At 36.1% G+C, this 9,960-nt stretch overlaps 1 protein-coding gene across 1 annotated transcript in view; it reads right to left on the reverse strand.

The window, feature by feature from the left end:
- The window catches only part of NKAIN3 (sodium/potassium transporting ATPase interacting 3), a 386,537-nt gene extending 381,081 nt beyond the window's left edge, over positions 1 to 5,456 (reverse strand). Inside the window, exons 1-2 of the mRNA XM_044682615.1 lie at positions 5,445 to 5,456; positions 4,963 to 5,043 (exon numbers count right to left, since the gene is read on the reverse strand). Of these exons, the coding sequence (XP_044538550.1) occupies positions 4,963 to 5,043; positions 5,445 to 5,456 (93 nt within the window). The remainder of the gene's footprint in view (positions 1 to 4,962; positions 5,044 to 5,444) is intronic.
- Between the last annotated feature and the right edge of the window lie 4,504 nt (positions 5,457 to 9,960).

The raw sequence follows: 9,960 nt of genomic DNA on the forward strand, positions 1-9,960 counted from the left end.
ACCTCTTTTTTCTTGATTTTTAATAATAGCACCAACTTCCCAGAGCTGTCAGAATTAAATGGAGTAATACTTATAAAGCATTTAACAAATTCTCCTTCTCCTTTTTCTTCTTCTTCTTCTTCTTCCTCCTCCTTCTTCTCTTTCTTCTCATTCTTCTCCTCTTTCTTCCCTTTCTTCTCTTTCTTCTTGTTCTCCTCCTTCTCCTCTTCCTCTTCTTCTTTCTTTTTTCTTCTTCTTCCTCTTCCTCCTCCACCTCCTCCTCTTTCTATTCCTCCTCTTCATTCTCCTCTTTGTCCTCTTCCTTCTCCTCTTGCTCTTCTTCCTCCTTTTCCTCTTCTTTGTTCTCCTCCTTCTTCTGACAATGGTGAAGTTTGCCCCGGCAAAAGACTTGGACCCCCTACACCTACTTCTGGTTGAATTCTGGAAGGAACCATAGAAGCCTTTTAGTCAAACACCTGAAGCCCAGAGAGAGCGTGCCAAAGGCTACAGAACTAGAAAGTGACAAAGCCAGGTGTCAAACTTAGGACTTCTGACACCAAAGCCAATGCACCTCCCATCATGCCATCCTTTTCTCTCACCAAAAATGTTCTGTCCAGATAAAAGACACAAGAGCTTGGCATGATTTTCATTGGTCCAGAGAATTTCCAGATGAGAAAACTTCCTCTATTAATGCAGATGGGAACCTTCTCTGTAACTTATTATTTTGGACCTTTTTCTTAAGAGCTGAGAGTTGAAGTCACTTGTCTAGGGTCACACAGCCAGTTTGTGTCAGAAACAGAACTCAGACCTGGTCTTCGTGGCTTCAGGGCCAGCTCAGTTCTATCCATGATCCCACATTATCTTCTAGGCTTAAATGACTCTCAGGGGCACTTTTGAAAGGGATGAAGAATCCCAAAAAAAGACAGCTTGAGGAAGAGGGCATTTGAAAGGGAAAGAAAGTGGTCCCTTTGTATTGTTGGTTGGGGAAGGGGTGGTTTAGCAGCTGTACCAACTGCCAAATGCATCTGACCCTCAGGCAGTATCTTCTTCACCATCTGTCTGGCTCATTGAATCATTGCCTGTCTCTTGGCAGCACTGACCCCACCGAAGTTCAAGGTTATTGTCTTGATTCTCTTTGGGTGCTTTGGACCTTCTGTCAGGGATGCCCCATAGCCATTAAGGGTTCTTCCAACTTAAAGATTCCATGCATATGTTCAAAGAAAGATGGACATGGTTGGCATGGATTCTCATCGTGATCTGAAAAAATCCACATCTTCCATCATTCACCAAAGAGCTCGATTCTAATTAGTCAGTTAGTAAATATGAACCCATATGTTTCTGTTTGCGAGAGCTTTCCTAGTGTGGACATCCCCCCTTCTTTCTTGCCTCTCTACTCTAAGCCAAAAGGCTGGTGGTGGAGGAGGACGGGTGTGGCTGAGAAGTGGGAGATGTGCATTAAGTTGTAGGACTTTAAATGAAAACATATTTTATTTTAAACGTAACTGCTGCAATGATAGCTTTTGGAATAGCTCAATGCAGATCCAGCAAAAACGGCTAATGGAATTGGGCCCAAAGCAATTTTAACCCTAGTTCTTGATTCTTTTTTTCTGTGGTTCACCTTAGTCAGACTGTAGTTGTGACCTAAAAGCATTTGCATGAATGCTTTGGTGGGGTACAGTGGACTGGCCCTCCTTCCTCTAAGGAGAAGGTCATTTGTAGAATTGTGAGAGCTGGAGGGTCAGAACTCAGAATCCTTTTAGTCGAACCCTCTCATTTTACAAATAAAATTCAATTAAAAATTATTAAGTGTCTATTCCATGGGAGGCACTATGCTAGGACTGGGGATAATAAGACAGAAATAGAATTGTCCTTGGTCTCATTTTCTGCTGGGCAAGTACAACGGGTGCACATAAACCCGAAGCATATAGAAAATAATGTCAGAGAGAGAGAGAGAGAGAGAGAGAGAGAGAGAGAGAGAGAGAGAGAGAGAGAGAGAGAGAGAGAGAGAGAGAGACGCTACTTTGAATCAGTAGCATGTTCACTCCTAGCATGGAAAATGGGGGAAAGGAATTATCTAATTCTTGAATTAGACCATCCATGTCTCTGATTATTTTGTTTGGAATATAATACTGTGACTTTTTAATCCATTAAACACATCTATATTCAGATACCAAACCAAAAACATACCCCAAAGGTATAATGAAACCTTAAAGATTAACTGCTTCCTCTTTTCTCTTTTAAGCTAAAACATTCCTCCATCAGGAAAGGTAAATACTTGGGTTTTGTTGTTACCATTGTAGTGTTTGCCCCAGCCTTTGTAAAGAATGATCCGATGTGTGCAAACATGGGTTGCTAATACAAGTCTTGGCATAAAATCAATCCAGTGACTTTTAAAACAGCAAGAAAAGACAATTAGGATTTGCCCTCTGAACTTTAAAAAATCTTCTTGAAGGCGCCCTCAAATACAGATACTTGAGGAAGTAGGTTCTATGCAAATTTTCCATTCAGTCTATATAACTTGAGAATTATATTGGTGCTGAAGATGAGGTACAAAATCTCCTGGTTGCTACTTTGTGGGAAGGAATGGATCTTGCATAAGAGGCAGCTAGGTGACATAGAATGCTGGACCTTGAGTCAGCAAGTCCTAGGTTCAAATCCAACCTCAGACACTTATCTGTGTGCCCTGGGGAAAGTCATTTAACCTTTGTCTCTAGAATTTCTCAACTGTAAAACAGAGATAATAATAATAATGGTATCTACCTCTGAGAGTTGTTGTAAGCATCAGATAAGATAATTATAAAGTGCTGAGAACTGTGTCTGGCACCTAGTAAACACTATATACATGTAAGTGCTAAGTTTACATATGAGTTAAGTTGTAATGCACAGTGAAAACTAAGCTTTAACTCTGGAATGCAGAAGTTGGCAGGGAGGAGGGTTACTTCATTTTAAATAGATTTTTGTAAAGAAAAAGACAGATGTATACTGCCTTCTGCATTTGACTACTAGCTTAGAAACTGGATGCATTTTCTTTGGACAAAGTCACAAATACCCTGCTGTCTCTAAATTTCTCAGTTCAGAAAATAATCACTGATGTTCAAGAGGGTTTAGCGGATTTGACAGAGCTTTAGATTATGTAAGGAAAAGGGAAGGCTTCATTTTGGCTTCCTTGCCTGTGGCACACACTTTTCTAAGAGGAGGAGCTTAGGCTGTAGGCAGGCTTGGAAAAGGAGGAATTACAGAAGCAGAATAAGGAGCAATATCAGTCAGTACACCAGTCATAGAACTTCTGGGGTGACAGAAAGCCACTTTTTAGTGAGTTAAATGCCTTACCTTAAATGAGCCTGGAGTTTCATTTAAAGATCAACCAATAAAATTTCCCCATTTGTTTATACTCTTCTTTTGGAGTGAGTCTTAACATTTAGAGATACATGATCACATTGTTACAAATCTTCCCACCCCAGGGTAGTAATTGGCTACTTGTTCCAAATCAGTACATACATAAAGAATAAAAAATTATTTCCCAACACCTGATAAATTTTCATTCAAACTGGTAATTAAAAACCGTAAGACCAAAAACACAAATTCAATCCAGTTGTCTTGGGCCTAAATTCACCAGCTATGACTTTTTATTCAGAAAATCTGAATTGTCAGATTTGTTTAAGAGAGTAGACAGATTTTTGTTTAGCTTGATTTTGATTAGCTTTTGATTAGCTCCTGTTTTAGTTATGTTAATGAGAGAAAGCAAATAAATATCCTCAGTATATATTGAACTTATTGTGAGAACTATAGCATGTAGTACATTTGACAGCACAAGAAGATGGAGACTGGCTGTAATTATCAAGTTATCGTGGTATTAAAGTAAAGCATCCCCCATACTCCATCCTGAGGTGTTCAAGAAAATCCTCTGGGGATTTCTCACAGCTCGACTGAACTGAGCTCTCCTTATTAAAAAATGGACTTCACTGGTACTTTTTGTTAGATAGCTTCTAACAGCATTAGATTGTTTTTAGATAAGATTTTTCTCAGATCTTACTACAAATGCTTGTGGGGGAAGCCCCTCAGAGGACTTTGTGGCATCCTTAAAACAAAAGAACACCTTTACACTGATATAACCGGTAATAACAAACCTAAAAAATAGCTATGATTTTCCTGTTTTAATGATGCAGCTAAGGTTCTGCTCCATAGTAACAGATTGTGCTGGTATACAGGGGAAAAAAGCATTTCAAGTCATGTAAATAAAAATGCAATGCAATCTGCTATTACATTTGGGTGGCAATCAAAAATATTTTTGCACAAGTCATAATGAAACCTCTCAGCTATCCTAACATTTACTTTTGCATAGTTGGAAATAAAATTTGTATAAGAGTTCATCCAACAGGCTGTCTTCTGTCTGATCAAGAATGAGAAATATGAATCATTGCACCATAGTCTGTAGTTGCAAGGAAAAGAATACTCCATTCAAATGCAGAAAGATATCACCCTTTGTCATGTAGTTCTTTGGAATTAGTATTCAAGTAGTGTTGCCAATTTGCTCAGCTTGCCATTGCATTAACCTCCTCAGTCTCTTTGAGTGCTCTAAGCCCAGGAATACTCAGATATATTTTACACTTTCCTATTTAGAACTCTAGCTACTGTGACATTATACTTTTTAAAACTGAATATGGTGACATGTTGGCAGCTGAGTTGCCCACTTAAGCATATCACAATAAAAAATAAGACTGTACATTGTAAAGGTACAAATGCACTTTCAGTAGTATATTTACTTTTTTTCTAAGAAGTCTACTTATTGTATGAGTCAAATTAACATATACACAGTCGGCTCAAAAATCAGTTCCTTTTTGAGGACCAAATGCCTGTTTTAAAGACAATTAATCTTTCTCTTGGTTCTGAGATCAATGAGCTAGCAATAAAACGGTACAACTCATAATGGTCATTGGACAATGCATTTTCTTTATCCGAAAGTTAAAGGTATGATTAACCCACCTTAGACAGTCCGCCTACTTCTAAATAAAAGCAGATAATGAAAACATTCCAGGTGACCCACAGGGCAGTCCACACTGTGTACTAGACAGAAGGAAAAAAGAGAAAGGGAGAAAAAATGTGAAGATGAAAGGTTCGTATACTAAATAGATCAATAACATGAAATGTCAATAAGCATAAGTCTTCTGGGAAGGAGTGGACAGGGAGAACCCAGGAAAAGATTTCTATGTGGGTCCCCAAAGATCCCTAGAAACTATAGATCCAATATTCTCTGTTTCTTTTAGTAGATGACCGTTAAGTTTAGATTTATTCTTTAAAGTGCATTAGTGGCCTATAGGATAAGTAAATCCAAAAACCTTGACTGGATAACTGTTTTCTAAGTATTTTCTCCTTCAATGAGCACCATTATCTAAACTCACTGCGGGGTCACCTATAATTTAAAAATGACTTAGGTCTGCTGGCATTAAAGACTGTAATTCAAATACCAACATCCCCATTGCTCTGATGCAGATTACTGTCTGAAAGTGAAAGCTCTTTCTTTACAACACTCCTCTAGGAGAGTAGAAAAGTGCCATATTTGAAATCAAAGGACTTGGTTTTGAATCTCATTTCTTACATATGCTATTTATGTGACCTTGGGCAAGTCATATAATCTCTTTGGGCCTCAGTAACATCATTTACAAAAAATAGAAGTTGGACTAAATGGCTTCTAAAATCCCTTTCGGCTCTGAATTTATGCTAATATATGTGGGATATATATTGGGTTTCCTGGATTCATCTTCTCTATTCAAAATGCAGAAGATTTTAGTTAATTATATGCTAGATAAACTCATGGAAACTCATAAAACTAAGACGTTAATCAACAACAAGATGCTTCAAAATATACATTCTTAAAGTCTGAAAATTTCTTTCCCAAATAATTGTTTTTGACATCATAATCAAATATTTAGAGGTAGCAGAGTATAATGGTTAGAGTCCTGCACTTGGAGTCAATAATAACTGAGCATGAATTCTAAGAGACTTAATTGACCCTTTTGTCATTTTCCTTGCAGAAAAATAATAATCATGCCTACCTCAAAGGTTTATAATAATCAAAAGAGATCATGTTTAAAAAGCTCTTTACAAAGCTTTGCATAAATGTGAGTTTTAATATAATATTATTGCTAATAACTAATTGCATTTTAGAAAATGCCTACCAAATCACACTATTTAGTTGTATTAAATTAAGATTTATAACTCTTAGAATGGAAAATGATATTTAATGTGGAAAAATCATGACCCATAGTATTAGTGATGGTTTGCTTACTTAATCTTTTTTACTTAAAAAATTGGAATCCTTGTTTTACTACTTTATTTTTACCTAATAGGAACAATAATTTACTTTCTATTAGCAGTAATGTTTGTTGCCTCTTAAATTATAAATTAAGTCTCCTGATTAATGCTTCTCACCATTCCATACCTTCCTCATGCCAGTGCAGTAGTGGGGAAACATCGTAACTCCTGGCTTCATGCAAGTTAGGCTAGTTTTTCTTTGAAAAGCATCCAGACCATCCTTGAGGTCTAAGTCCGGGACGACTAAGGTTGCTTGCCTCTGTACAAAGCTGCTGTGAGGATGTACAGATACTTTATGATGCTTGGCTGGTGTTAAATAATGGACAACTTCTAATACCCAAATATCAACTACCAGGGACTCGAATCAGGTCCAGCCCCATATAACTGCCATAATGATTTTCCTAAAGTGTAGATTTGAATATATCAATGGTTAAGCCTTCCTTCTCCAACCATTAAATTCCAGTGAGTCTCTAATATTTGTAGGGTCAAATATAAACTTCTCTGCCCAGAATATAGAAGTCCTTGCAACTTGTTTCCAACCTATTGTCCTAGCCTTATTACATATTATTCTATTCCACAGTCTATAGAATTCAGCCAAGTTGGCATTCTTGCACTGGATGACAAATTATGTTCTTTCTCCCATTCCTGTGCCTTTGTGTAAAAACTGCCCTTTCTTTACTTGGGATTCATTCCCTCCTCATCTCTAAAATTTTAAAATCTCCATCTTCCCTCAAAATTCCACCATGGGACACTTTCTACATATGTCCTTTCCTAGTATCCCCAGAAACTAGTATCTCTCCCTCCAAATTAGCTTGTATTTCATTTTTATTTTATATGTTGATATTTTGGGGTCTATTATCTCCCCAAATTTTCAATCTTGCTTTATGATACATATAATTCTTCTCTCAACTCCACACCCTAGCATCAGGTGTCCCTTTTGCAAGAAACACCCTCTGCCTTCTAGAAGACATAATTTTCTTTAAATCTGTGCTATCTTCTACAGATCCCCCGCTGATAGTACCCATCCTCCATTTCTTTGTTTTTATGATGTCCATACATCATCATGCTGACTCTTTCCCTGAATGGAAGCTTCTTGAGGGTAGAGCCATTTTCATTTTCATCCTGATATTCTCAACACTTTATACAGTGTCTGGACCATAGGTAGATATTTAATAAATGCCATTGATTTGGGGATTTATGATTTAACACCATTAAAGCACCACTAGGCTATAATGTTGACTGTAATAAATTAAATCCTAAATATTTCCTAGTTTGTAATAGAAAATTACTGGTTTGCAAGGAGTGAATTTTTCCTTGTCAGTGAAAGTATGATTAGACTGAGTTATTCCCTTTTCTTTTATTGATATCTGAGTTTTTGTTCTTTTTTTTAAAAAAGTAAGTCTCTTTATCTGTAATTTTCATGTTCTGCTTTGACAAATTGTGAACATATGTCCATCATTTTAAAAGCTAATGAACTGCTGACCATTTCTAATGTAACTCATTGATGACTCATTATTCTTAAGTCCTTTAATTATTTATTTTGCTTATGGTTATTTATGTATATATTATGTACATATTCAAGGCCTCCTAGAAAAATGCTTAAGTTGCCTCTTATTATAAGCAGTAGCTCATACAAATTCAAATATTCAAATTATCCCTTGCTAGTGATTATTTGCATATATTCAAACTTATTAATATGGGGACACATATCAGCTTTTTTACTTTTTCAACCCAGAGGCTAATCTAGTTTGGCATAAGAATGATTCCTCAATTTTGAATCAAAAGACCTATATTAGAATCTCATTGCTGTTACTTTACTATTTATGCACTCTAAACCATTCTAGGCCTCCATTTCATCTATAAAGAGAGATGGTTGGACCCAAAGACTTTCTGTGTTCCTTTTCATCATTAAACTAAGATCCTAAGGACTTCAGATTTATTAAATTTAAATAATTAAGTATATAATATTTATATTATAATATATACTCTTAATCAGCAAGTGGTAAGAGTGCATAATAAAACCAAAAATAATTATATAAATAATGCATTTAGGTCATATTCATAAAGCTCTGTAGAGGCTTTCCTCACAAAAGAACCATGTGAGATGGGAGTGAAAGTATTTTTATTCTCAGAATGGTTAAAAGCTTTGACAGCTATCACACAGTTAGTAAATAATACTATCGGGTACCAGGCCACTGTTCTTTTCCAGACACCAACAGTTTTTCTAGGAGTTAACTTTATCTTGAACTTCAGAATTATACTTTCACCTGTTTCCTCTCACATTGCTTGGCCATTTTTGCTTCAAATGGTAAGAATGCTACAGTAATGTGAGATTTGATGTAAACGATAAAGAATTCAGTACAAGAAAATGGCAAATTTAAATATTATTTTGGTCAGATGCAATATGGCAAATCTCATATTCTTATGTTTTGCTCTTAATACTGAAAGTTAATGCCACCATATAATTTTATTATCTCTCATCAAACTAGCAGCTTGATATTTATTTTTCTTTCAAGGTGACAATTAAAAAATGTTATTCAAACAGATACATATCTGACATCTGTAATTTTTATTTTGAGCAACCATTAGTAAATACAATAAATAAACACCAGTCTGGGAAGTTGGGAGAAAATTATACAGTTCTAAGTCATTATACTTAAAAATTGCTATGGTCCATATTGGAATCAGGATTCTCTAATAGTATTGGAAGTAGTGGGTAGAACTCTTTTCACAAATATTTGCTAACACAAAAATAAAACTAAATACTGTTGAAGTACCTCCTTCAATAAAGAACTTTATTAGGTGCTAAATAATCATTCATCATTGTGGAGGAAAGAGAAAGGGTTGTGCAGAACTGTATATGTTAATTCTGATCACTACTTTTGGATCACTGACTGGAGTAATGCTCAGAAATGATTAAGTATCAGAATTTTCTTTCTTTTATTTTAGCCACAGAAGGAAGTCATAGTGAAAAAAAAAAAGGAGAGAGACAGTTTTAATGGATATTAAGAAAAAAGTCTCTAGAGAAGGAAGAGAATGAAGAAGGTCTTTGTTTTTCTGCAGAAGAGAAACATATTGAGATTGTCTCTCACATCACTTCACTCTAGAGACTTAGAGTCACACAGTGGGGAGAAAAGGGGAATAAGAATTTATTGATCACCAACTATGTGCCAGACATCGTACTTGGTTCTTTTCAAATATTACCTCATTTAACAGTGACTAAAGAACAAGAGGCTTCTGAGTTAAAGTAGTCACCATTAAATTCCAAAATGTGCTTCTCAGGGGGCAGCTGGGTAGTTCAGTGGATTGACAGCCAGGCCTAGAGACGGAAGGTCCTAGGCTCAAATCTGGCCTCAGACACTTCTCAGCTGTGTGACCCTGGGCAAGTCACTTGACCCCCATTACCTAGCCCTTACCACTCTTCTGCCTTGGAACCAATGCACAATATTGATTCCAAGTTGGAAGGTAAGGGTTTTTAGAAAAATAAATATGCCTTTCAGCATACTGGATATATTCATAAATTCACAAATATTCATAATTATGGGTAGATTTTTTTAAAGCGAGTAAACCGTTACAAAAAGATTCTTCTTATTTCATCTCAATTGGTTATTATTGAAAAGAAGTCTCTTGGTTATCCTTACATAATGATAAGTCATAAATGAGTGTCAT

Source organism: Gracilinanus agilis, chromosome 1 (assembly GCF_016433145.1).
Source record: "Gracilinanus agilis isolate LMUSP501 chromosome 1, AgileGrace, whole genome shotgun sequence".
Classification (NCBI taxonomy): Eukaryota; Metazoa; Chordata; class Mammalia; order Didelphimorphia; family Didelphidae; genus Gracilinanus; species Gracilinanus agilis.